At 37.9% G+C, this 27,941-nt stretch overlaps 2 protein-coding genes across 2 annotated transcripts in view; one reads left to right on the plus strand and one right to left on the minus strand.

Annotated features, from left to right (window-relative positions):
* The window catches only part of jazf1b (JAZF zinc finger 1b), a 32,380-nt gene extending 27,836 nt beyond the window's left edge, over positions 1-4,544 (plus strand). The window contains exons 4-5 of the mRNA XM_038269524.1: positions 400-569; positions 3,856-4,544. Of these exons, the coding sequence (XP_038125452.1) occupies positions 400-569; positions 3,856-4,032 (347 nt within the window). The 3' untranslated portion in view covers positions 4,033-4,544. The remainder of the gene's footprint in view (positions 1-399; positions 570-3,855) is intronic.
* A 3,337-nt stretch (positions 4,545-7,881) lies between these two features.
* On the minus strand, positions 7,882-27,800 carry tax1bp1b (Tax1 (human T-cell leukemia virus type I) binding protein 1b). The gene is made up of 18 exons (XM_038269520.1): positions 27,686-27,800; positions 22,490-22,683; positions 20,118-20,220; positions 17,614-17,804; positions 17,357-17,515; positions 16,441-16,589; positions 16,268-16,358; positions 14,745-14,930; positions 13,212-13,463; positions 11,939-12,109; positions 11,728-11,800; positions 11,394-11,512; positions 11,159-11,284; positions 10,556-10,642; positions 9,885-10,083; positions 9,652-9,800; positions 8,785-8,870; positions 7,882-8,536 (listed from the first exon to the last, which is right to left on the minus strand). The coding sequence occupies exons 2-18, from the start codon at positions 22,664-22,666 to the stop codon at positions 8,338-8,340; spliced, it is 2,517 nt and encodes an 838-aa protein (XP_038125448.1). The 5' UTR covers positions 22,667-22,683; positions 27,686-27,800; the 3' UTR covers positions 7,882-8,337.
* Between the last annotated feature and the right edge of the window lie 141 nt (positions 27,801-27,941).

Genomic DNA, 27,941 nt, shown 5'->3' on the forward strand with positions numbered 1-27,941 from the left:
CAAAGGGAATGAATTAATGCAGGGTTTTATGTGTAAATGCAAAATTGAAAACCATTTTTATCCTTTCATTTCTACTGGATTTTTTAAAAGATTTTCCACTACTTCCCCACATGCTAAAGGACACCACAACGTTAATTAATACAATAAACAAGATGTTTCCTGACCTAAGACTCTTTCCCACAGTTGGCAGATTTCAGTGCCTCTAAAAATTTCGAATTTTAATTTAGTAAGAGAAGAGTATGGGAAAACTGGTGGTGAGAAAGGTTGGTGTTTGTCAGACTGAAACCCAAGGGCTGAGATTTAAATGCCTCAAGGAATTCAATGGGCACAAATCAGTTGCTCTGAATCCTAATGACATATTTGCCTTCTTTTTTATCTTTAATCTCCTTATTCCCACAGGTAGCGAGTGTGATGATGAGGATGTCGAGTTTGAGGCTTCTGATAGTGACGAATCGTGGACCACAGAGAGTGCCATCAGCTCTGACTCTATCCTGAGCTCTATGTGCATGAATGGAGGAGACGAGAAGCCCTTTGCCTGTCCCGTTCCTGGCTGTAAGAAAAGATATAAGGTGTGTTTTATCCATTTGTTATCAAGACTTGAAGCTGCATTTTAGTCATCTGGTTTTGTTTTACTAAACCTTACTGCATGCAATGCAATTAAATAACTGAGAGAAATATAAAACCATAGATGAATGCCTGTTTAGATGTTTATGCAGTTGAAAGAGACAATTTCTTACATCTAGAATAAACAATTATCTTAGTGATAAACAGTGATGGGACTAACGGCGTTGAAAGTAACGGCGTTACTAACGCCGTTACCTTGTTTTAGTAACGAGTAATCTAACTAATTACTTTGAGTGTAACTATAACGCAGTTACCATTGCAGACACCCCGTTACTGCGCGTTACTCAGGTCGCACAATGAACCTTTTTTCATGATAGGACTCGTGCGCAGCTGCGTGAAGCTGACACCCCACCCACGTCAAAAAACTCTGCAAATAGACTTAATGGTTAGTGCAACGTTAGTGCAGATTTGTGCAGAAAAAAATATTGTTTGTGCTACTTTTATTTAAGAGATATTAAAGATTATTTTTTAGGTCCTCCAGAGGTGCGCGCCTTGTCATGAGAGAGGGGAGGATGAGAATGGCTGATGTATGATGAGATTCCGTCTGTCAGTTGGGGAGGTGGGTGTTTCTGCTGGCGGGTGTTAATGTACAGCACACACAGAGAGATGGAGAGTGAGGATGACTCCAGCAGCAAAACAGCGTTTTCCAGATGGAAATACCGGTGTTACGCCGAGCTGCGTTTCCCCATCACATACGGTTTCCCCTGCATCTCCACACAGCGCAGGCGGCACGAGTCACCGCGCAAGCGACAGGAAACGCGCATGCTAGCTAAAGGCGCGCAATAGTCGCCCTGTGCTCGCGCCACAGGAGAACTATGGAGAGCGTGAACGATCAAATGAACCTGACAACAGCCAGAAATGATAGCCTATATGGAGAAAGGGAGAAATATGGATGGATGGATGGATGGATGGATGGATGGATGGATGGATGGATGGATGGATGGATGGATGGATGGATGGATGGATGGATGGATGGATAGATGGATGGATGGATGGATGGATGGATGGATGGATGGATGGATGGATGGATGGATGGATGGATGGATACTCTGCCTTTTCAACCTACTGTATTTTTTATTTTAAACATTATTTGATGGCCTTTGTGGCAGGGATGGAGATCCATATTTTATGTCACACACAGAGTATACATCTAGATAGATAGATGGATAGATAGATGTTGCAGTATCTATAACAACCCAAACACACAGGATTTCAGAATTACACACCCCCAGTTATTAATTTAACCAGATCTGAATGCCCTGTTAAAAAACTTCACATGGCGTTCCCCCCTGATGTCATTTACGTTGAGTTGCAATAAATGCTAAACTCTCTGCAGGTTCTTGTCTTTGTCGTCCGCTCTATTCAGCTGGCTTTGGAAACACACGGCGAGAAGGTGGGGGCTGGGTGGTGAGGGTTACAGGGGCGAGAAACGTAAAAGTAACGCAATAGTTACTTTTACTAGTAACTAGTTACTTTTATTGTGGAGTAACTCAGTTAGTAACTCAGTTACTTTTTAGGAGAAGTAACTAGTAACTATAACTAATTACTTTTTCAAAGTAACGTGCCCAACACTGGTGATAAAGTTGCTTTTAAAGAAATTACTCGAGTAGTAAAACAACATTTGGTTAAAGGGCTTCTCAAGTACTGAGTAATTGATCTACTTAATACCCATGCTCATAGCAATTGATTTAATATTTTATAAAATCATGTAAAATCGAACCAAATATTAAGTGATATGCATATTCTGGTGTTTCAAAGAATACGATAAAGATAGTTATATAACATATAGTAATTACACAATATGTGATGAACCCTCTTTATAAAAAATTAAAAAAGCAACAGGTACAGCATGTAGAAAAGGTTCAATTAAATAAAAAAATTGAATGAAGTTTCACTAAACCTCCGAATGACATGGCAGACTCAGCAAATGGAAAATAACAAAAAAGGGAATCTCTAATTGATGCGTATTTGATCGAAACATGCTAGTTTTTATTAAGTGAGGTTACTCACTACAAGATAGATTAGCCAGAATTTTTACTCAACTAAGAGTAAAACGTACAAGTCTGTAAACTGACTACTGAAAACAATTTTTTTTTTTCAAAAAGTTACTCAAGTCAACGTAACTAGTTACCATCCATATCTGTGCATCAGTTACTAACCCAAAAACACAACCCCACAACATGATCCTGATACCCAGTACTTAATGGTTGGGATGGGGTTTTCAGTCTTCAACATTTTTTTTTTTTTTTACATCATGGAAGTCTTGTTACTTGGACTCAGGTCTCTGATGTTTCTCCTGATATCCTTTTGAGACACATTTTTCTGTGCTGGGGTGATCTCCACAAGTGCTCTAATGACTAAGGGCTCAACTGCCAGGCTGTCTCTAGCTCCAATACGTTTTATAGCCCACAATGCCCGGTTGGTTTGATTTACCCCTCAGCCTGTATGTATCTGGAAGTCCTGTAGTTTGTTCACCTTCCGCCCCCCTAGAAAGTTATTCCCAGTTTGATGTAGGGGGTCTCCATTTTATATTCTATTTCTTTCTGCACACTAGTCTGGCTACTTGGGAATAATGTTTAATTTGTATACTGTTTATATATTTATAGTTTTATATACATGACAATGAGGGGGAGAGTGTGGAAAATAGCTTCTTTGTTGGGCAGTGGACCAACCTAAAGGCATACATCCAGCCTCCCCTCACTGATATGAAGTTTTATAGGATTTTCCGCCCACATCTGGTGTGTGTGGTTAGGATAAATTCTTCAAGGCCTGAGAAAATTGCCTTGCTGACGTGAATGACAGAGTTATAGGCAATGACTAAAGCTTAAGGCAGCAGCAGGCATCTGTTTAAGGAGCAGAACAAGCCTTCTGTTGACTCTATTTTTTTTTTGGTCCAGAAATTATGCAACACAATACCTCATATGTCAAGTATTTGTGGACGATATCTGCTTTTGCCTACGATGAAACATCGGATTCAGCCTAGCTGTTTAGTTCTACATTGGAACAGATAAATAGGATGTGATTTGAAGATGTGTTCAACTTTTTATTTTACTATTGCATTTGTATCTAAAATAATTGCAGCATTCATTTTTTTAAATCTTCAACAAAAAAAACAACAAAAAACTATGTTCTTCATTTTCAGCACTCTTAATAGTTCAGTAATACCTTTTTTCATGTATAATGCAATTTCTGAATGGATGGCACTATAAAAGAATTCTGGTCTCATCACAGAACGTGAACGGCATCAAGTACCACGCCAAAAACGGCCACCGAACCCAGATCAGGGTGCGCAAACCTTTCAAGTGCCGCTGTGGAAAGAGTTACAAGACATCTCAGGGTCTCCGGCACCACACCATCAACTCTCACTCACCCATCTCCTCTGACGTCCTCCGCAAGATCCAACAGTAGCTGAGGCGGAGTGGATGACCAGCACTTTCACCCCTCAGGCCATATAAACCCCCATCTAAAATACACATCAGCAGCAGCAGCATGCCGTTTTCTTCTGCCTTCATTCCACTTTGTTACAACACTAGTGTGTTTTAATTGCACAGCACGTTTGTATTAATCAACCATCATTTCCTTTGAAAAAGCTACATATTTATGTAGTTTACATTTTGTATTTTTGCACATGTCAGATATCTTTCAGCTGACCTTTTTTCTTTCACTTATTTTTGTTGATCATGCTGACTTTAGAAAAGGTCAGGACATGCATACCGTAGTCTTACATTTGCAGTATAGCATTCTTCCTTATGCTGAATGACAGCTTGGGTTTTCTGTTGAAAGGAAGCACCGTCATCCTCCCTGTTACAGCAGGCATGAAATGGGACAGATACAAGTGGAAAATGTGTCTGCACTAGGGATGGTGAGTTGCTGTGTCTTAAAAAAGGGACTTTTTGTTTTATATGACAAAAATTTCTCCAAAAGATAATCTCAGGTGATTTTTCTGCAAGCATTTTAGCTCCTGAAGGTAAATGGGTCGATGTTCTTCAATGGGAATGTAAGAACATTTTAAGTGTTTTTTTACTTTATATCTGATGACTTCCTTTAAGACTAAGCTGCTGCCCTTCCTAGCTTTCCATTTTAATATCAAAGCACTTTTCAGACAAATACTTAAATGACAATTTTTCCCTGCATCATTCTTTTTTTCTAGATTTAGTTATTGGATAAACTAAGGTATTGTCACTTTCCATAGATTCAGCAATTGCCTTAAATTGTTTCCCCTTCTAAAAAAACAAAAAGTACAGCTATGAATGTCCCCTTCTATCTGTTTGGTCTTCATCCTCTTTGTCAGATACTGTTTTGGTTGAAAAAGGTTAAAGAAAAACAATAAGATGCCAGAATAACAATGTTTGGTTTTTCGAAGCACTCGTTTATTTTCCAGGATGGAAACTTTTTTTTTTTTTTACAATTTCTTTCTTAAAAATAACAGGTTCACAAGATTTGAAAAAAATAATAAAATTCTCAAACTCGCAGCTTTAGATACTGAACTCCATATGTTCTTGTACCTCAACCTTATAAGTCTGGCAAGATAAGTAATGCCTGTTTTTGCAGAGTTCATTTATATATGTTATTTCCAATACTCTGTAGGGTTGAGGCCAGTTCTCTGGGAAGGCAAAAGGCTTCATTTCACTCTACCTCATCCAGTATATTTTCCATTAATAGTACTTAGCTAGTTACTGAATAAATGTTACATTTTATTTAAAAAGATGAATAAATAAACCAGAGCACTTCTGGTTCATTTATAATCTGCCAGAAAATCCCTAAAGTTAAGTATCAATTTTATATGTTTTGCTTCATTTGCTTTTTGAGTGAGTTTTAAAAAAGGAAAGAAAGAAAAATATATTTCATTAAAATTTATAAGCTACATAGTCTGGACTGAGTATGAGCAGTAGCTCTGCCAAACTATTGCTTTGGGCCCCTTTAACAGATAAAGGAAAAGTTAAACTTCTTTAAAACAAATTAAAAGCCAAGATGGGTCAACTTCTGCAATATCGCCTTTTCTTCTTGCAGTAATTAACTCAAACCATCTGACACTGGTGTTCCAACTGGTTTCTGATCAGATGCTGTCCTTCCCTTATATCTTTCATTTTTGCAATCCTTTGCTTTGTTCTAAATGAGTTTGGTCTGAAAGGAGCGGCCTTCTCTGGAATCTGTTCCTCAGCCTTCTGAGCTTAGGGTCGTTGTTGTTGCTGCTAAACTGTGCACCGACGGTCCTACTCAGTGTTCATGCAACCATGTCATGTCAAAACCTTTCTATTTTCATATAAGAATATAAATGAGTTGCCATTCCGTTTGCATAATGCAGCGTCCAAACCTCCCTGGTGCCATTGCATAAAATCTGCACATCCTGCATAAGATTGTGAGAGATCTGCAAACCCCAAAAGGATTGTGGCTGTATTGTACCGTCAGTATATGAATATTGTGAACGGTGAATGTATCGTCACCTTTTAAGTGTTACATTTATTTTTCTGTTTTTGTATAGCAAGAAAAAAAAAAGGTATAAACCCAACCAGAAGTGGTGCTGTACTGTATTTCTGCTGGTATATTTTACATTAAAAGTTCACCTGTACCTCTGACTCCTGGGGTCTGTTTCAATAAGGAAGTTCAACCAACTCGGAGTTAAAACTTGAACTCTGAGTTGACTTATCCTGAGATTGGAAACTCTGAGTTTTGGGTTTCAGAACAGCTGAAATGAGTTAGTTCAATCAACTCTAAATTGACTGACTCTGAGTTAAGTGTGTGCACCACAACTATAAAAAGCCATTATCAATGGAGCACAGATATTACGAGTCACCATGGCAACAGCGTCAGACAAAAAAAGGTGTGCATATTTCTCACCAGCAGAACTGGATGTGCTTATGCAAGCATATGCAGAATTTGAACATGTATTAAAAAAAAAAAAAAAGCAACACGGCTGCAGCGGCGAAGGAGAGAGAGTTAGCTTGGGTGAAAATAGCTGCTCGAGTCAATGCGTAAGTTTACATTTTAATTACTTTTATACAGTGTTGGGTGTAATGAATTAAGTTACTTAAGTCATATAAATACTGTAATTAAATTAAAGACTATAAAACAATAGTGGATTTAATATCAAATTTTAAAAGGTATATTTTGATTTGAACTTTCTCCCTCTAGTTACACACTTTGGTCAATTTAAGATTAATTCATGCAATTGAATATTGTTTATTTGAAAGCATTAGAAGTGCAGTTTCTTGTCTCTCCTTGTATTGTTCAAGTGGTTGAGGTTGATTTGGGATTTAGAAAGTAATTAATAAGTAAGTAAAACAAATTAGTAAGTAGACCAATACTTTCTAGAGACAGTAATTATTACATTAATCTAATTAGACTTGTTGAAGATAAAATTTGTAGTTAGTAATTAAGAACTATTTTAGAGTAACTTACCCAACTGTTATAATATCAGAGGTGAAACTGGAAGAACAGTATTTTATTACACCTAATTTAGTTTTCATGGATAGGTGCAATCCTGCAGGCATCAAAAGAACATGGCAGCAGCTGAAAATGAAATATAAAAACATACTTCAAGGAGGTAAGCCTTGAGCACATCATGGGAGTAGAGTAGCTACCTGGCTTTACAAACAGGATCATCCATAAAAGGACATGCCATTTCATTCCTTTTGATGCGCTCTACGTGACTGAAATGTGTGCAATGAATACTGTATGTCCCCAAAGAATCAATGAGGTGTTTAAACACCACTTCCTCTTTAAAAAAGGGGAGGAGACCAAAATAAACTCTGGATTTTCTGAAGAAAACCTGCTCCCGACCAGGTTAGGTTCACAGAGTAAATTCCCATGGTAACTGACTCTGAGTATAAGTTACCTCTCTTTCAGAAACGGGCTTGACTTACTCTGCTTTCTCAGGTTTAACTTACCTCCCTTTCTGAAACAGAAAACCCAGAGTTTCCCTCATTTCAAGGTTAACAAACTCAGAGTTTTCACTTAACCTCCTTTCTGAAACAGGCCCCTGCTCATTAATTATTATCACACATTCAATTTCAAAGCAACTTTATTAGTTTGTTTAGATACATGAAACTCACTTAACTAATGAAGGAAATAACTTAATGACTTAAAAGAAAAGTAAATGAAATTGAACAGAAGCTGAGCATGCACTGATTAGACAATTAGAATTAAAACAATAAGGAAACTTAGCTAATTGAAAATCGACATATTACACAAAGTATAAAGGCGCCCACAATATTGCCTTGAATCTTTCTAAAATAGATGATCTGATGATATACTGTATATTCTAGTGTGGGTATAGTTACTGAAGATTTCTCCCTGACTGTATATAGTGCGCTGAGGCGGCTTTCTATGGCGGCAGATCGATGAGCTGTACAGATACACTAAAGGGGGAGGGGCATATGTTAAATGTATGTTTGGTAAACACAACTTTTTTTATTTATGTCCCTGACTTTTTCCACCCAGCAGCGTTACAAATCCATGAAAGAAATTTTAAAATCAATGGAATTAGACAGCCAAAGTCTTTCCAACCCCGCAAAGAAGGGACACATTTAAACTATAAACCAAAATATTGATTTGCAACTGATTTAAAAGCCCTGTCAAACACGCTAAATAAAATCCAGAAAGCAAAGGGTAAATTAGCTCTACAGAGAGGAGCCGTACACCACTACATGCAGAAGACAGGTTAAAGTGATTTTTTTTCAGTCTGCAGAGTCGATTTGCTGATTTTGAGTTCCTTTAGTCGAAGTTGAGCTGGTGGCCATCAAAATGAGTGAGCACGTGGTTCTCGAAAACCTTTTGGTCGCAGTCTAGCGGGAACTGCTCGCTGCACATTGGGCAGCTCTTCCAGTGGCTCTCCACATGCTCCTCAAACTTGCTCTGGTCGTAGTTGGGTGGGAAGATAACCTCGCAGAGCGGACAACGTTTCATGTCCATGCTGGTCACGGCGGGAGGCGGGGGAAGGAAAAAAAAACAGGGAGACAGGAAGAGAAGGCTCATATTAACAGCAGTTGAGCAACCAAAAAGTACCTAATGAAGAACGTCTGTTTGATGCGATATGGGTGGCCTGCTCGTCAACAATACCAACACAAATGGAGGGTGGGGGTGTTGCTGACTACTTTACAGAAGCGGAGTAAAGCTGAGGCATGGTAAACATGGACGGCTTTAGCGGGAGAAGGGTGTTACCTGGAGTCGAAGCAGAAGGGGGTTTGTCCATCGCTCACATATGAGCTCCGGGTTTCTGTTCCTAGTGGCTGTTCATTGGTGTTACCCTTGGAGAAAAAAACAAATAAACACTAAAATAAAATGCCTCTGGATTGCAACAGTCACTTTGAAGAGATGATTTCTCTTTAAGATATTGACTTCATGTTATATGGCTACCACAAACTTGAAATTATTAGGATTTTCTATAAAAAACGATCACTTAGGTGTTTCGTTTTTGTATTTACAAAAATCTAAATCAGTCGGTAAAGCCTCTTCAGAGAAAGACCACAGCAGTAAGTCCTATTAAAATGCCTCTGCCAGCTTAGCTCCCCTATAGTAGGACTGGTCTATATAAGGTTGGTGATAAGCTGATTATTTTACTTGCTTTGATAGGATATTTATCAAACATAGACCCTAAATGCTGGAAATGTCACAAGGTTTTATCATATCTTAGAATTTGATTGTTTTTTTTATATCCTAACCAACACCTGTATACCTTTTAAAATATAACTGAATTAATAATAAGTTTACATTATTGCAATCCAAGCAGCCCCTTATAATATGCCTCTTCTGTACAGTAACACTGCCATGAACATCTGCCCCATTCTCCAGTTTGTTTGGGATATTTTTACCTCGCTCTAAGTATCTTCCAGGATTGCTCAGTATGTCATCCACATATAGTGTACTGCACAAAGACCCAAACCTTACTCCACAGGTTTGCAGTGTTTTCTATGACTTGTGTAAAAAGGGAACTTATTCTGACTCTTTTCCAGTGACAAGCAATCACAAAACAAACTATTTTTTGTACTGTAAAGTCTAATTCTGGCCTGCAGAGGAAGAGTGGCTTACGTTGTTGTTTTCCTCTGCCTCTTCGTGTCCTTCTGGTCGGCTGAGGTTGCGGGAGGGTTGGATGCAGACCACGTTGCTGTCCCAGGATGGTGGGCCGACAGGGGGCAGCTTGAGAGGCTGATCATCTAAAAGCTCCTCCTCTATCTCATCTACAGATACATAATTCAAACACTGTTCACAGAAATATCTCATTTTATCCAACAGTTAGATTTTTCTTTCAAATAATTGTTTACCTTTTGAGTCTGAGATAGAGTAAGGGTTCCCAAAGTGTAGCTTGCTTGGACTCTGAGAGACCAGCAGGGGGGTGGGGCTATCCTGGGCATAAGGGACAGGGTATTGAAGAATTAAAGGCACACTGGTCTGGAGGTTCTCCACACTGGATTTCTCGCTGGCACCTTGGTCGCCCTTCTTGCTGTTACTCTTTTGTAACTCCTGAGGAAACACGCAAAATAAATACACAAAATAAATGGAGGAATTTGTTCTTTTTGTCAACCTAGAAACCTAACAAGCTGTTACAGAAATTCAGATTATGATATTGGGGATCTTCTTCCTCAAAGTGAGGCTTTTGCTCACACAATCAGCTTAGCTAGCAGCTTGATTAAGAAAGAGGGCTGATTCAAAATGGCTGGAACCGTTTTGTGTTTAATGACGTCAAACTAATTTAGTGTCTAAACCTCAAACGGGCTGAATCCACCCCTCTGAGCTTCACCAGCTCTAACTTAAAGCATCATATTAGAGCTGTGAGGAGCTTCCTGTGGAACAAACCAATGACATGGACAACATTTAATTTGCATTTCCAATTAGTGGCCTTTTAAAGCCAGACTAAATGGTAGTGATGTGGTATATTTTAGGGAGTGTGCGGTGGCTGGAGTCTAGAAAAGAGAAAATGAGAGATGTTACAAACCCCCTCCAGTTTTTCCTTCTCCTTCATAACAAGTGCAAATGCGTCCCTCAGCTCCTTTAGCTCCCGACCCTTCTCAGCTACTTGACTCTGTGGTAAACAATAGACACAAAAGCAGTGGAATGAAAAGAATAATCTTATCTCATTTAATGCGCTCCGGACTAAAAAAATAAAAGTCTCCCTGAAATACAGTCAGGCTTCGGTATGTGACATTAATTGATCACAAGCATAAACGGCTTCCTTTAGCTGGGGGCTGATTTATGCTCGATACTCCTCAAAGCAAAACAACCTGTTTGAATTCTCCTGAGACACTGAGCAAATATCCGCCTGACCGAGCCAAGCACAGCATTAGCAGTGCGACTAGAAAGGATTCCTCTGAGCCAAGCCTTGCTTGTCTCCAGAGCCTGACATAAACAGCAGTAAACTGCCGTCTCACAGATAGGCCTGCTCATAAACAACACTGTCAGAGCAAACTGTGTTCAAGGGGTAGAGAGAGCATCAAAGTCTCCATCCCTGAGCTAGACCAGCCACTCACGGTGGTAAAAACAGAGTCAGGTCTGAAGACAGAACTGCTTTGAAGGCACCAGTTGACGCTGGGAGTCTGACCTTATAACGGTCCTCTGCGGCAGCCAGCTGCAGCTTTAGATTCTCGTTGGTCTTTAGCTGCTCCTTCAGTTTCAGCTCCATCTTGGCCAGCTCGTCGGCAAACATGCTGCTGCGCTCCTTTTCTTCCTAAACAACAAACGGATGCTGATCAGCCGCTTGCAGCAGACATTGTCCTCTCCCCGAACTACAGAGGACCACCACATGCTTGGACAGAAACCAGAAAGGCGTTTCGTACCATCAGCATCTGCCTGCATTTCCTGTATTTGTCGTTTCTGTCCGACGCCTCTCGACTGATGCCTTTCAGCTTCTCCTGGATGATGGCCTCCAACATGGGATCAGCAGAACCTGGGCTGCCTGTGGAGACAGGGAAGCAAATAAAGGAATGACTAAAATATAAAGGCCAGCTGATTTCCAGTTTGTAGAAGCTTTACCTAAAAGTCCTTGAAAGGGTAAAAACAGAAAACATGTATAGTAAACTAATTTGACATTTTCTAAAGAATTTTGTTTTGTTTCCCTAATTTGAAACAACTCTTTCTTCCACACAACCAGACAGAACTGGATATAAATACCTGGCACTGATGTTTCTGGACTCCCTGATGCAGGGACTGCTGCAGCTTCTGGGACTGTGCTTTTTTTCACCTCCTAAGAACAGAACAAAAGACAAAACCCAGCATCCTTTTAGACAAAGAGGGAATGCTTTCTGTAAGAACAACAAATGTCAACACAGCACACGAAGAAATGAAAAAATAAAAAAACAAGTTCTGTTCTATAGGAACCTACCCCCTGCTGGTCAGACAACTTAAGCACTTGTTTCTGCAGACGCTGGCATTCTTTGTATTTTTCCTTATAGTGCTCTGCAGCCATGAGCAGCCGCAGCTTCAGGTCCTCCACCTCTCTCTGAAGCTCCGCTACAACAGCCGGGTCTGTGGCAGCTTCTTCCTCTGGTTTGGCCTGTTTTTCCAAAAAACAAAACAGACACAAAAATGATGGGCTAATGCACTATTGTACAGAAATATGCATGAAAATAATGTAAAGGTAGCTAAAATGCTACCTTTTTTTACTTTAGAAATAATCTTAAATCAGGACTTCAGACAACAATATGATCCCTATTAGCAAAGTGGCATTATTATAGCTTTTTTAGAATGTGTTAAAATTTAAAACAGTACTACTTGAATCCAACAGCTAGATTGTGACATATGATAATAATGATTAAAATGAGTAGTTTTACTCACAAATTTGATAACCATCCTTTATTGTGGGACATCGTGGACAAAAATGTGTTTGATTTCAGCACAGAATATTTATGCTCAAAGCTTTTATTGTGAAGGTATATCTGGGTTTATGTGCTATGCTTTTACAGCTTACAAAGTAGAAACTCATTGAACTGCCTCCAAAATAAAAGCCTTCCGAGGAGGTGAACATCTCAAGAACATGAGAGGATAGAGAACTTTAAGACACAAACCTGACCTTAGTTAGCTTAGTGTTAGCCAATAACAGCTTGTTGCATGTTGTCCTGATAAATGAGCATCTGAGAGTTTTAATGTTGCAGTTTACATATTGTATGGTTTTAAGGCTAATTTCATTTTGTAACAGGAATGTCAACAGTAAAAATATGTCATCTTAATAATTATGATTTTTTAAGTTTTTATGAAAGAGTCTAATCTGCTTCACACATCCGGCAAGACTTAACATAACTTGTAAATGAAACAGAAAATAGTTTTAGTAGAAAACTGGAAATAATACAAATAAAAAGTATCATAAAGTGGAGGTGTCCTAAACTTGCATGGCAACAATATATTTTGTTGGCTCTGATTAGGGATGAGCTGACAGATACAAAAAAGTTGTTTTTTTCTCACTATTCATTTAATGTCTCACATGATTGAGTTGTAATCTGTCAGATTAGGATCAGTGCTTCAGTCTCTCTCTCTTCTAGATTAATCAAAATCTGTATCTGTAGGTGGAATACCAGACTATTCTAAAGTTAATCACTAAATGAGAACAATCCTCTTTATTAAAAAAAAATGTTTAAACGCTTTCCAACCCTTAAACTCACCGCTTCCTGTTTGGCGTCTGCCTTCATCTGCTCGACGATAAGCTCCAGACGGACACACTGGGCCTGAGCTTCAGCCTTGGCCTGGCGGAGGGCATCCGCCTCCAGCTTCATGTGGTACAGTTCGGACATGGTGCGGTCTCGTGCGCTGGAGGCATCCCTCAGCTCGGCAGACAGCAAAGTAGACTGCTGATGGTTGGCCTGGAGCTGCTCTTCTTTTTGGCGAAGCTGCTCCTTCAGGGCTTTCATGTCACCCTGTTAGACCCAAACAATGTTATCATGCTAAGATGATACATCGAATGTGATGCTGAAAATAACTACTTAATAGTTAAAGATAGTGAGGCACCGATCTGATACCTGGATCACATATTGGTTCAGATGTTAAAGGGGTCATGAAATGATTAAATCGGGTATTTGGTGCTGGTCCTTAAGGTTTCTGAATAGGGTGTGTAACATTGGTTGGGCTGAAAATGGCTGTTCTATGAGCCCTAATGCAAGCTTGGTTAAGAGCCCCAGAAGGAAACGACAGGTTTTCTTCCTTTTATGGTATTTTCATGAATATTTAGATGAGCTGTGTGCTGATTGGTTGGTTTACAATGAGCAAAGCTGCTGAGCAAAGACGAATCATAGCAACAAGCGCTCACTCACTGAAACATCGAATTGTTGATATGGTAGAGTGACCAGATGTCCTTTTTTTCCCAACGTTTATCAAATCCTGCTTTGAACTGTCCAAGATTTTGAAAGCTGTCTTCGGTAAAATGCTTAGAGCAAATGAACAGCTGAGCATTAAACTTTGCAGGGATCTTCTAACAGACAATAATCCATACCTGTCAAGTCTTGGTATCCTTGGGAAGACTGAACATTTTCCACTTTCTCTGTGAAGCCTGAAACACTGCGAACATTGGAACACTACAGGTGACCAGTGGGCTGGTCTGTATGTCAATTTCGGGGCGTGACAAAAGTACAGGCCAGAACCAAATATAACAACATCCCGGAGTTTACGTCAAATCAGTGCTTCGTCTGAATTTGCCCGTTTTATGGTGGAAGTTTAGAATTGTGAGATTTGCAGAGAAAGGAGGTTTCGATGGGATTTGAACTTCTCTGTACATCCATTTCAACCACTGAACTATGATTATTCATCTATGAAAATGTAAACTCTGATTTGCATTCTATGACCCCTTTAACCAATTAGCTGGAACAGATATCGGTGGTTTGAGATACAGTCCAGAGCACTTTACATATAATTGTTTTTTTTTTTTTTTTTCTGGCATATTTGTTAATAATTATATTTATATCTGTGTTAATATGTTATTTTTTTAACAATGTTAAAAGGCTAAAGCCTTTAATTATATGGCTAGATATATGGTTCATTCATTTAGCAGCTGAATCAGAGAAGTCGGCTGATATGCTTAGGCCAGGTATCAGCATCGATTGGGGAAAAAACTAGATTGGTTCCTCTAGATACAAATCCAAAGCTATGTGTCATATTATACTGTTGATGTTATTTGTGTACAAAAATAGTAAAGAAATTCCTACCAGGGGGTGAACTTTGGCCAGAACCTCCTTGTACTGTTTTTCCTTCTCTGTAAGGCATGCCTGCAGACGTCCCACCTCTTCTTTGAACTGGGCAATGGTGTTTTCCTTGTTTACGTCCACGGACTTCAGCATCTGCAGCTCTGCACTCAACTTAGTATTTTCCAGCTCCCGGTTTTTCAGGTGAATCTGATGCATGCACAAAAATGAATATCAAGAAGCCAAACACATGCACAAGAGAGGCAGTGTTACCAAACTTTGCTTTATGTATAAAAAGCTTCACAAGAAAACTCTGAAATTAAATTGACACAAGCTCCTTATAATGTTGCTGTGTCAGACTGAAATCTAGACAATTTGTTCACATATTTTTTATAATCGGACATTTGAGAAAAAACGTAACTTTTAGATAAACTAAATATCAAAACAGAAAACCTAAATATGCTTGAGGTTAGATCTCATTGGATTTATGAGATCTGGGTGAAACAGTTCACTTTCAAAAGCTGCATCCTAATAAGTTATAACATGATCAAAAATTTTATTTGTTATGATAGTTTCAATTAAAAAGGCAAAGAGCTGTAGCCTATCCTGGAGCTGACATCCAGGTGGTCCTAAAACCCATATTTCACCTCCATCCCAAGCCTTGACAGTCAATTTAAACTCATGCTTGTGCTTCCCTTAATAATTCCACAGCAATGTGTTTTGGACCTTTTTCTATCAGACTTTCTTTTTCCGTTAAACTTCTTATGAAACTTATTTTTTTTGCATTTCCAATGCAATGTTTGTCTATTCTATGAACTAAATGTTTTGGCTTCCAATAACTATGACTATGTCACACCCCCTCCTGCCATTATTCCCAGTTCCCTTGAGCAACAATATGAATCACTCTTAAGTTAAAACTCCTTGGAAGGGATTTTTTAAGCCAAGATTGGAGGAGTGAGGAGTGGGAATCTTTAGGATACCAGCCCCAGGTCTAAGACAGATCAGAGAGTTCAAACCAGTAACACCAAAGGGTCCTTTTTCTCAAAACATGTCGGAAACCTGCTAATAAATCTCACTTTTGAGACCTCATTAAAATAAAGAGACAGATATTAAGATAGGCCTTTAAAGCGGTCCTTTAGAAACATCTCGTGTGATGGTGAAAGTTAAATTAGATACAGGGTTCTGGGCTCCATTTCTGTGGCAGCTCTACAGTCAGTGGCCCTCCCACTTCCTGTACAGCGCCCACCACAACACAGGACACGCAAACACTAGACGGACTAGGAAACCGAATTATGCATGCCTCATTTAAAGTCAAACGTTCCACTTCACAGAATCAATTAAGGAGCACAAAATGGAAAAACAGGAAGAATCAGAAAAAGATCAAGTATGTGTCTGAGTCTGGTGTATCTACAATAACACGGTAAATGAGTCAAATGGTAAAGCTGCCAAGTTTTCTAACAAACCTGAGGGGTGACATAGAGGTATCTGGCTGAAAACAAAACACAACTCATATCTCTGAGGCGTTACTTCTAAAAATCAAACTTCACCTTATAGAGTTCCTTCTCATCTTTCTCATTCTTCAGGTGAGATTCAAGAGCCTCTTTCTCTACGGCAACTTTCTTCAATCGATCTTTAAGACTGTATAAAAAAAAAGCACACATTTGTATAAAACATAACATTTTAAAGTTATGGACGTCTGGATTAATATTCAACCAGTCACCTGTCTAGCTCCGTTTCCTTTTGAAGGCCTTTCTGTGTGACACCGATCAGGTCCTCCTCCAGCTGAACAATTCTATCTGTGGCCTCCTCCAGTCTCCTCTTGACTTCCTCCTTCTCCTCCTGAAGGGCCTGAGAGGAGAGCAGGAGATCCTAGGACCACAAAGCAAAAGGAGGCTGAATACAATAACTAAGCTAAACTGTGACATAAAGCCAAGCTCTGTCCTTTAGTTTGTATTACAAATCTACATTAATAAAAAACCTAAAATGGCTGAAGTCTGGAAAATGTATGTAAGGTATAAAAACGCCTAAATCATTAAAGAAAGTTAAAGCTACATGTAGAGTTATAAACTTTGAAGATGACATAAAAAAGAAAAAAAAACTTTTTTTACAATTTGCTTATGAGAAGAGTTTTGGAATCTTTTATATTCACACCACATAAAAATTTCATATAAAAGTAAAGCCGTAAAATTAACAACCACAAAATCTGTAATCATATTTACATCTGTAGATCCTTTAAACGCAGCGGATTTATGACACACAGCGGTGCACTAGATTATTACTGACAATGCTCTTAGGACTTAATGTTACGCTATAAAAAGTGGAATGACAACCTTGATAATGCAGGCATTTCTATTTGTCAGCATGTGATTTACTATTGCTGGTTTGAGTTATGCTGCATGTTTGGGCTGCTTCACTAGGGGGTGCTAGCACACTGTTTGGCCTGTATTGAAAGAAATAATGAGAGGTCAAAGACAAAAAGAACTAGCATATAAATAACCCCTTTTAGAATCTGCAGCTTCTTTAAGGTTGTAACTCACAATTAAAGGTGAGTTTTTGGTTTCATTGAATAGATAGGAGAATAAGTAATGTCCTTAGAGCTGGTATTCACATGCCGATGATAAACAGTCTGAACTTACTTGGATCTCTCTTCTCAGCTGGGCACAGTTCTCCTTCTCTTGCTCAAACTCCTTCTGCAGACTCTCTTTCTCTGCTTCCAGCTGCTCCTTCTCCTGCTGAATGAGCGCCATGTTTTTGAGGAGTTCATCTTTCTCTCTTTGAACTTCTTCCACTTTTTGCTGCTCAAACATGAAAAAGGGCAAATGTTAAAATGCTAGTTAGCATTTTACAGCAGTTTTGGTCTGAAGTGCGGCAGCAGATTTAAATCTTACTGTACCTCAAGCAAGCCTGCCTTGGTGGTGACTACCAGGATGTCAGAGTTGCATTCATCTTCCACGGTCAACAGCTCATCCTCTGAGGGGCTGCTTGCACGGAACTGGAAAGGGGTGCTAGCACCCCGGATCTCTCCTTTGTGGGTCACGTAACAAAACTGGTAGAACTCACCATCATCGTTGGGTACATAGTAACCTAGGGAGGAAAGCCATCCAGTCACTAAAGCAGCACGGAAAGGTAACTATTTCTACTTACGACCCTTAACCAATTCTATTTTCTAAAAGCAGATGCCATTTGGTGACCTTAGGCTGTTGAACACAAACTACATGTGAAGTTGTGACATTGAATCACAACAGGAAACCAAGCCTGAGATGTTTTCTTTATTCCACTTCATGTCTGTTGAGTCCAATAGAGGAAATATATAGTGTAAGAAATTGTTCCAACACTCAACGGTGTGGAGAACAGAACAATCCTTTCATTGATCTCAATGGTGTCTGAAATTTAACTTTCATTTTGACAAGAAAACACTTTTTTCTCGTAAAATATTTCAGGATCATCTGACCGTTCTTTTTTTTCTTTAACCATCTCGAGATCACTGCCTAATCTGGTTCCTCCCAGGTGTGATGAATGCAACACTCTCTAAAAGGCTTCCAGGAATCTTCAGGCCCACAGCATCACAGATTCTCCACCACACCCAACAATAGGCATCATGTTCTTTTTTTGTTCTTCAATTTAAACCAAACACATCATAAATCATTTCCTTCATAAACCCTCAACGGAAAGCAAGCTCTGAGCTCCCACTGACGACTCATAAATCAGAAGCGGATACAGTGACATCCCACAGAGCTGTGAGTGAGAATAACTGGCATGAGGATGACAAAGAGGCTGGTTTGGCTCAGCATCCAAATCACCACACAGAACAACATCTGAGGAAGCTATTGTGGAAGCTACTGAGCAAAGGCTTCAACGTTAATTATGTCACCTTTTTACATAATCAGAAATAACCTAGTTACGCTTATAAATTCAGTGGCTCCCTTGTTGCACAAACGGGAAGTCATTGTTGCAGCACTACTTCAGCCAATGAACCAATGAAGCCAGATGTTCACTATGAAAATTAGCCAATGAGGACATTTACCTACCTCGCATGCAGAGCTAAAGGCTCCCCCCCCCCCACTGCTGCATTGGTCCTTTTAAAAGATCCAAGGAGACAGCTAAATAATCTTTTGTTTAAGAGCTGTTAGTCTGATCAGACCAAAAAAAACATGGTTCTGGTCCAAAATCCCAATAGAGCTTTGCAAATGTCTTTATGTTTGTGTTGGTAGGGAGGGAAAGGCTTTTTTCCCCAGCTCCCTCCCAGGCAGCTGGTTAACACAGAGCTGGTCATTAGGATGACTTTATAACCACGTCGCTAATCTCTCTCACATTTCTCTGAAACTGAGCTTCAGAGATCATTTCTAAACATCCCACCGGGGTCAGCATACATCAGCAGCATCAAAAGAATTAATCAAAACACACTCCTATTAGGCTGCAGCAACTAATGACTACAGTACTAATCAATTAATCTGTAGATTCTTTTTTTATTTAATTCATTAATAATCAGATCACAGAAGCTTCCGCAACAAAGAAGATTTTACCCAGAATTTAAAGTGCAGCTAAAACTGTGCCCTTTGAGGACTTCTCGATACAGTAGAACATATTAATGGACAAAAAAGGTTTTTCATCTTGAATGCAAAATGTTTATATATGTATATATGTATATATTTATATTTTTTTAAAGTTTGGCTACTTAAGTGATTGCGTAGATTCAAACACATTTGAATCCACTGCTAGTGTACTTTTCAGTCTGCTGAACCTGTTGTGCCCCTTAGAGGCAAATTGAGCAAACAATAGCAAATATTCTCAATAAATGATAATATTTGGCTTTGTTTTAACATTTAACATTACCCCATCTAAGTACTGCTTTTAAAGGATTTGTGTTATAGAGAACAGAAATATTTTTCCTTTAACCCAAATTTGTTATTTTACAATGCTGTGATTTGTTTGTACTTGTTATTTTCAAACCTACAAAAAAAGTAGGTTTGAAAAAATGTAATGTTTGTTCTGCATAATTTCAGTATTTTCACAAAACAGATTAAACAGCACAGTTCAAGTACCCCTACCCAAACTATAATAAAATAAACATACTTCAACATTAATATCAACAGACAAAACTCCAAGTGCAATCAACCTCCTACATACCCTGCATGAAATAATGCCTTCTTAAAGTAGAATTTTTTTTGTTGTGATATATATACCTAATACCTGTTTGAGATTATTTCACTGCACCAAACGAGGCTTCTTACATATACGTTTACCAGTAGCATAAACATGATTTCCTACAACTGTGGATGTGGTTGGATAGAGTGGCATTTTACTCCCCTGAAGAATTCAGCCCCAATCTTCCACAATCCCCTGAAAAGCCCTTTCATATATGCTCATTAAAACGTGTCAAAATTACAGAAAACTTACCCTGAAAGACCACAGTTCTGTTGACTGCTGTGCCTTCCACGTAGTTCTCTGGGAGAGGCGACCACAAGAATGTGTAATAATCCCTCGCTGTGCTCCAACCAACCTGTGACACATCGAGGGGAATCCGTTTAACCAGCCGCTCCAACCACATCACTGCATTATAATAACAATGAAGAACCAACAGGGAGATTTTTTTTTAAGTAAATCTGCAGGCACTTCCAAATTATCTCAAGCTGCAATGTCCAAGTAATAATGGGGTTTTTAAATCTATGTTGCCATGGCGGCTAAGTAGACGTCACCAATGCTATTTTCCCTTAAAGAGGAAAGATTGTCATTCCTGCAACCACCTCCTGGTCACTCTGCTAACCCTCATCGTGAAAAAGCCTGACAGAGGTACTGCAGCAACAACTCACTTTTACCAGGAAGAGGAAAATAGGTGAACATTTTATATATAGGAAGCTTGAAAATGAAAACCAAAATGCAATTATATGTAATTTATATGTTGTCAACTGATGTCTGCTGGGGGGGGGGGGGGGGGGGGGGTGCAGAAAATACATCCACAACTTCAGACTGGTGCTATAAAACTGTCAAACCAGATCAGTGTCGGGTTGAGTGGGCTGCTTTTAGGCGTGCTTCCGCAACAAATCCTGTAAAACCAGACTGAGACACCAGCTTTTTGTCCAGTCAGTCAAAACTTTACCGACCTACTTTAGTGATTCACAAGAGCCAACATAGCAACAGATTTCAGTCTAACTTTTTTTTTTTTTCTTTCCTTGCGTGGGTAATTTATTTTCTCAGCTGTATGCAAACAGCCTGCAGCTAAAGAGCTGCGAGTGTTCAAGAGAGCCACAGATAGTAGGGCTCTGGAGCTCCAAAAAACACCCCCAATTGTTACCCGTGCAGTCCCAGCCTGCAGCAGTTAAGAACAGGAAGCAATTAAAACCTGCGCCTCGTTAGGGAGTGTCATTACTGAGGGGCTAGCTCTTACTGGCCCACTCATTACAGCTGCAGAGGTGTTGTTTGGGCAAAACTGAGAGGAACTTAAAGCATTCTGGGGTGAGCACAAATGAGAAATAACAGATACACACTGTACGGCCAGAACCCTCAGATCAACAATCAGGGGTACCGTAGTAAACAGAGTCAGTCAACCTCCATAACATCAGCAGGCAGGTTAGAAAACTATGGGACTAATAATGCAGGAGGTGATATAGTGTCAGTGCTCCAGGAGGGCCCTATACACATGAATCACTGTCATTAGAGACACTTTGATTATAAAGCTGGGTTTGTTTTCTCTGAAACCTTTCCTGAACAACCATCCTTTATGGATCACTCCCACGTTGCAGTGCAGGTTGATGTTAAAAAAAAAATAAAAATCGAAGTTTGTTTTGACCTCAAGTGAAGGGGTGCCTATTAGTCAATTACTCAGCAAATATCAAAAAAACATAAATTGTTTATTTAAAATCCTTTTACTAGATTCATTTTCTCATCTTTGTGTGTCAAAGATTTAAGGGAATATCCCCAAAGCCTAAATAGTGTTTTATTAGTACTTGGAGGCTCAAATGTCGACGTAATGGCTGCTCAATTACCTGTTTGTTTGCTCTTCTTATGGCTGGCATCTCATTAAATATGCCACTCATGGTACTGCATGGTCCATATATGTAATATATATTTCTGTTTTCAGGGTCTGAGGTCAGACCTCTAACCCAGCATGAGGCATCAAAAAGTTTAATCACAACATTTGAAAATGAAATATCATATTTAGCTTTGATGAGCACTTCTTTAATCCTTATTTTTTTTTGTTTCATTTGCTACAATCACCCCTTGAAATATTATATTTAAACCAAAAAACAATTTTTTGATGAAACTTAAGTAAATGACTGCCACTGGGTACAACATATTGCTATAATAAGATCCATCTGAGACACTTTGGCATGTGGTGAGCTTTACTCATTGTGACCAGGCTCATCTTTCAGGTAAACATGAATGGCTGCACTCAAAATTTCCTATTTTATGAAGCCCAATTTAATACTCTTTTTCAACATTAGTGAAATCATTTACTCTTTATCTGTGGTCTATGACTTCATGGCATAGTCTAAAGAGAAACAAATACTCTGAAAGAAAAGAAAAATGTATTCCCTTTCCCTGGGAAAAAGAAAATGATGCAATTCTTGCAGCATTGGTTAGGGAGGGAACTTTTTTTCCTGCCCTTTGTCCCAGAAATATGAGGTAGGTGTGCTGTTTGAACACAGACCTATGAAGACTGCTGCACCTCAGCCCTAGAATTCACTTTAGCAAAGAAAAACAATGATTTTATTTCTTAAATTATCATCAGTTCCAATGCATTCATAAAAACAGCAAAGAGGTTCCATTACCTTAAATATGCCAACCCAGTCTTTTGCATGTGGTTTGATGAATTGCGTCAGGGTATAGTGACACTCCAGTGCAGCGTGGGGTAGGTAACTTTTCCCCACATTCTGGAAGATGACGTGGGCAAAGTTTGATGTGTCCATGTTTCTACTCAATAAGGTCCCATCCAGGAACAAAGCCATGAATCATTCAGCAGTGGCTACATGGGAGAGACCATAAAAAAAAAAAAAAAAATAGGATTAACCCAACGAAAAACCCAAATGGGAGTGTTTTCTATATGACTCAGTAGAAGTAATAAGGTAAACTTAAAGAGATTAAAACTAAATGCAAATGAAAGGCACTTGTGGTTTAAAAGAGTCTCTTAGAAACTGTAGCGTGGCAAATTTAAGAAAAAGGAGAGAAACATCTAATTTCAATTATCATCAATACAAAAAGTTTTAAAAACACAATGTATGTTAAAAATATATATATTATGCTTTAGGGATGCACGATATAATCGGCCCCCTATCGGTATCGGCCTTAAAACTGAATATCGGACATCGGCCACCCCACCGATATTTAACCCGATATTTGATCAGCTTCTGAGTTTCTAAAGTCTAAAAAAAAAAAAAAAATACTACTTCTTCTTCCTCAAAAACTTCTTTTTTACAGACTTAAAAAAAAAAGTCAGGGAAAAAATATTGATACATTAAAATATCACAATATCTTCATATGCTGATATATTGCCATTTTAAAACACAATATCAATCTCTTTTACTAATGAAATATTGCTAAATGTCATCGTTATGCTACGAAATCCCCCGAAAATTCACGAAATTTTGCCATATTTTTATATGTTGATATCTTGACGAGGTATCGATCTATTTTACTAACAAAATCTCACAAGAATTTGCAAAATATCACGAGAGTTTGTAACAGAACGATGAAATTTGACGAGATTTTGAAAGTAAAATAGATAGATACCGCGTTTTTAAAAATCAATTTGATATCAGCATATGAAAACATATTTGAGTATATTATTTTTTTAAGTGTCAGAAATTGATAACAAAACTGTTATTTTCAATGACTACTTATTTTTGTCCAGCTTTAACATCAGTATCGATATCGGCTACATGAGTTTTAAAATATCGGCCAAAATCCCAATATCGTGCATCCCTATTATGCTTTGGTAAAATGTGTGGAGAATGTGGTTAGTTTTCAACTTTTAGAAATTACAACACTCAGCCAAGATTTGCAGACATGCTAGACAATGCTGCTCATTTCTTTTAGCTTATTACTACGAAAATAATATGATGAAACAACTGAAATACCTGACAGCGGACTTCATGCAATATTTAACCTGTTTACATAAAAAATGTAATTCAGACATACTTTTATCACTCGCGCCTTGAGAGGCGAGACATGTAAAGTTACAGGTAAAAAAAAAATAAATCTGGTGTATTACTTTTCTTTTAAATAATAAAGCAATGATCTCTTATTCCTTGTATGAGGCAAGAATTTAAATTTATAGGAGCCTAACTTTTAATGAATGCTAGCACGGTTAATTTTTAATAGACCCTTTGATTTTTCTACTAAGCAAAACTGTTAACCATTAAAGGTCAGTGCTTAAAAATATTCCTTCTCAGGCTTTGTTTCCTAGATGACTTCAGCAGCTGTTTGTGCTTAATACTGCCAGCTTCTTAAATCAATTGAATATTTTTCATGCTGCATACAAAAAAGCCGTAACATACACAAACATTAGACTTATTGCTGCATTGGAGAAAGGTATTATTGGCATAAAGCCCTGTGTCAGATGATCATGACTCAGTGTTGTTATTCCTTGGCTTCTTTTTTGATAAGATGTGAAATGTAATAGAAATAAAAATTATGAATGTTTGGCTTCCCGTCATGGTCTAATCAAAAGCTTAAAGTCAACCAGGAGATAGTTTTTTTTAAATTATAATTACATTTCACCCCTTCCTTATGCAATGATTTTAAAGAATGATTACAATAAATGCACAAAAAACAACCATGAATGAGTTCCTATGTTTGACTGCGTGCCTACTTCAGTTCAAGCCAAAGAGAAAGGATTTAACCCCAGACCTTTATTCATTTTACCATTTCTCAGGTATTTAAAAGAGGTTTAAACAACACAGGCATTTAGTAATTTTCTAAGGAGACAGAAAAAGCACCTCTTGAAGAATCTTTTCTGACTGGCTAAAGGAAGGTCATACTGCTTTTACACAACAATTTTGATGGAGCAATAGCTATGTAATAGAAACCTACCAATCTGATACCTGAATCAAATATCAACCCTGATATTGACTAATTACCTGGATCAGATACTGGATGGACTACAGTGATCCAGCATTCTGATTCAGTCCTTTCTTTTTTTTATTAATATAGTTCACCACCATAGTTACTTTACTACCATGTTTGCAATATTTGTTTTGACATTGTTTACGTTAGGCCTGATGTTTTCTCTCACATGCAAGTACGGTTCATTCATTCAGCAGTAGTATCGATATCAGCCAATACTCTCAGCCCAGGTATGGACTGAAAAAAAATCTGAATGGGCGCATCTCTAGTATGCAAACATTTTTTTCAGTGAATATGGTCTGGGAGCATACCACTTATTGTTCAGTCATCACTGTATACATTAAATTAAAAACCCTCCAGCGATATGCATTACCTCCATCTATTTTGCTAAGGAATTCTATAATCCACCCACTTTTGGTGGGTTTATGGTTTATATTGATGTGAATCAATTACTTCAAATGCAGGAATTTATTGAATCCGCACACTTCTAGGTTAAGTTAATATAGCAAAGGATGATTAAAAGCTTTATTATATCAAAATAAATGTTTATTAAATTGATGGGTTGATACTTAAAACTACATGATGTAGGAAACAATATAGCAAAAAACAGTGGAAATGAAATGGGTGATGATAACCCTAATATGGGCTTTAGAATCATTACAACCAATGAAATGCACCTGCCATAGCCATTAGGGGAGATTAAGAGTTGATTCAACCAGTCAAATATGTAACAGACAAGCACAGCATGAAAGCTCCAAACTTGAAATATTATATACTTACAAATAGTGACTCAAGCATCTGTTGCACACACTGATACAACAATCAACTATGATTTAATATAATTTTAAGTAAAAAAATATATGTTTTTTTTTTTTTCAGAAGATTAACAGTAAACAACTAGTGGTTATTTTACAGCTAATTTGATTTACAGCTAAGAATTTGAAATGATTAGCACACGTAAAATGGCACAATCTACTGTTTAGTGATGAGAAGTAAAAACAAAGGGAATTAAGTTAAATATGTTCATCTAGTTTAATATCATAGGTTCAAATTTGCGACTAAAGTATGTCCCGGAAGAACATAATGCATTGTAGAAAGACTTGTTTTGTATAGACATAATTTCCTGCAAATGTTTTACACAAGAGGGATTTTGAGCAGTAACAAAATCCAGGAGATAGACTCCAACCTTTCTTATCAATATAAACTACAACACAGATGACAAGTGTGCTTTTGCATTTCAGTTTAGACAGAGGTGTCAAGTAATGAAGTAAAAATACTTTGTTGGTGTATTTAACTACACTTTTTAGGTATCTATAATTCACTTCATTACTTATTTTTCTTCCTACTTCTGAATTCTATTCATTACATTTTCACAAAAGTATCTGTACTTTCTATTCCTTACATTTTTAAAACAAACGTTACTCATTACTCTTGGCTTCGGTTTAATGTTTATAAATATTTATTTTACGTCATGTGCGCCATCCAATGCAGATCATTGGCGCCACCCACATCTAGTGAACATGTGAAATTGGATGAGTCGTATAACGCAAACACTCATTGGTTAGCTAAAGAAAATCATCAGAAGCAAGCAGGTGTTCTTCAAATTGCAAACGTGAATTGTCTATGCAAAGCTACAATGTCAGATTCAGAAAAATGTTTGAAAATTCTGACACAAGACCCATCCTTGGCTCTATATTAAAGAATTTTTCAAAATAGTCAAAAAATAGAGCTTTCAATTCATATAGTGGCATCCGGCTGTTTTTTTTAAGGTTACTTTATACTTAAAGTAGTTTTTGGAGCACAAACTTTTTCACTTTTACTTGAGTAAAGAGGTCAAGTTGATACTTCAACTTTTATCAGTGTTTTCAAACTGCAGTATCTATACTTCTACTTAGGTAACACGTGTGTACTTTTCACAGCACTGCCTATAGATAATTTATTTTATTTCTCTTAATAGCTTTGTTATAATTTGGACCGACTATGAATCTGGCTTTGTTGTGTTCCTGAGCTTTTCTGTTCGTTCTCTATATCACTGAGGTACTCTTGTTACATCCTTGTCTTCAGCTAAATATATAAATAGAAATGCCAGCAGTCAGGGAGCCAAGGACCCGAGGCCTTGTTCCGAATAAAACCCCACAGAGGAATCAGCACATATACTTTATTCTTATCTAAATGTATTATTATCAACACTATACATCTGTAAATGTAATTGCTACATATTACAGTCTACCATGCCATCACAATCGAGATAAAATAGAAAAAGATGTTTAAATGTCTATTATAGTTGATAAATATATTTGAACTGTATCGTAAAAAACACACAAAACGATTAATGATACCTAAAGTTCTAGGTTGGGGGAGTTTCCATTTGGGCCTGTTATTTTATTTCGACGCACTTTGGCCTGGGACGGAGAACAGTTGGAATTAATAAAGCAGTGTTATCTATAAAAGTAACCATGTCATTTCTAATATTAGAAAATAACTAATGTGTTAAAAAAAGTGATAGTCGTGCCAGTTAGTAAGTTAATCTCGAATGAGGCCTATAGTAAAACATTTGCCATATTTGGCTAGCTTAGCAACGCTGCTAGCTAGCAGCTAGCTAGCTTCGGCGACACATTTAAGGCAAAACACCAACCTTTAAGCAAAAGGCACACACTGTTTAACCTCGCACAAAAACATTAACCCAACGGGTTGAAATTCACCGAACTGTCATACATAACGTCAATGACAAATAAAGTAACAGTTCAACAAAAAGATAACAGCTATCAGTGAGGACAAGGTTACAGCTAATGTAAACAGTTAGCAACTTTTTAGCTTAATTTAATTTCTAAATGCAGATTGCCAGGCTACAAAATTTGATATTCACAATCTTATAGTATTTATAAAACGAAGATTAAACATACCTTGTGGACATGTTATACATCGACTAACATCCCAATCTAACATACAAACGCAGTTGACGCAGTTCAGGGCTTTCCCGAGTCTGCTTCCTGGAATAATAATAACATAACGTCATTTCCGCAAAGGACATGTTTAAAAACAAGAAAAATAATTAAATCATGACATACTCGATCTTAATAGAGTTGAATTGGTCCCTTATATTGGGAAATAATGATAAGCAAACTTGAATTTTACACCAGTGCGATTTCTAATAACTTT

The sequence above is a fragment of the Cyprinodon tularosa genome, unplaced genomic scaffold (genome assembly GCF_016077235.1).
Source record: "Cyprinodon tularosa strain WSP-4 unplaced genomic scaffold, ASM1607723v1 ctg73, whole genome shotgun sequence".
NCBI classification, from domain to species: Eukaryota; Metazoa; Chordata; class Actinopteri; order Cyprinodontiformes; family Cyprinodontidae; genus Cyprinodon; species Cyprinodon tularosa.

Coding starts and splice junctions, on each gene's coding strand:
- tax1bp1b (XM_038269520.1), bottom strand. CDS start 22,666: ATGGCTTTGTTCCTGGATGGGACCTTATTGAGTAGAAACATGGACACA. Junction 20,221..22,489: donor ACTGGGTTGGCATATTTAAG/GTAATGGAACCT, acceptor GATGTGTCACAG/GTTGGTTGGAGCACAGCGAG. Junction 11,285..11,393: donor AATGCAGGCAGATGCTGATG/GTACGAAACGCC, acceptor TTTGTTGTTTAG/GAAGAAAAGGAGCGCAGCAG.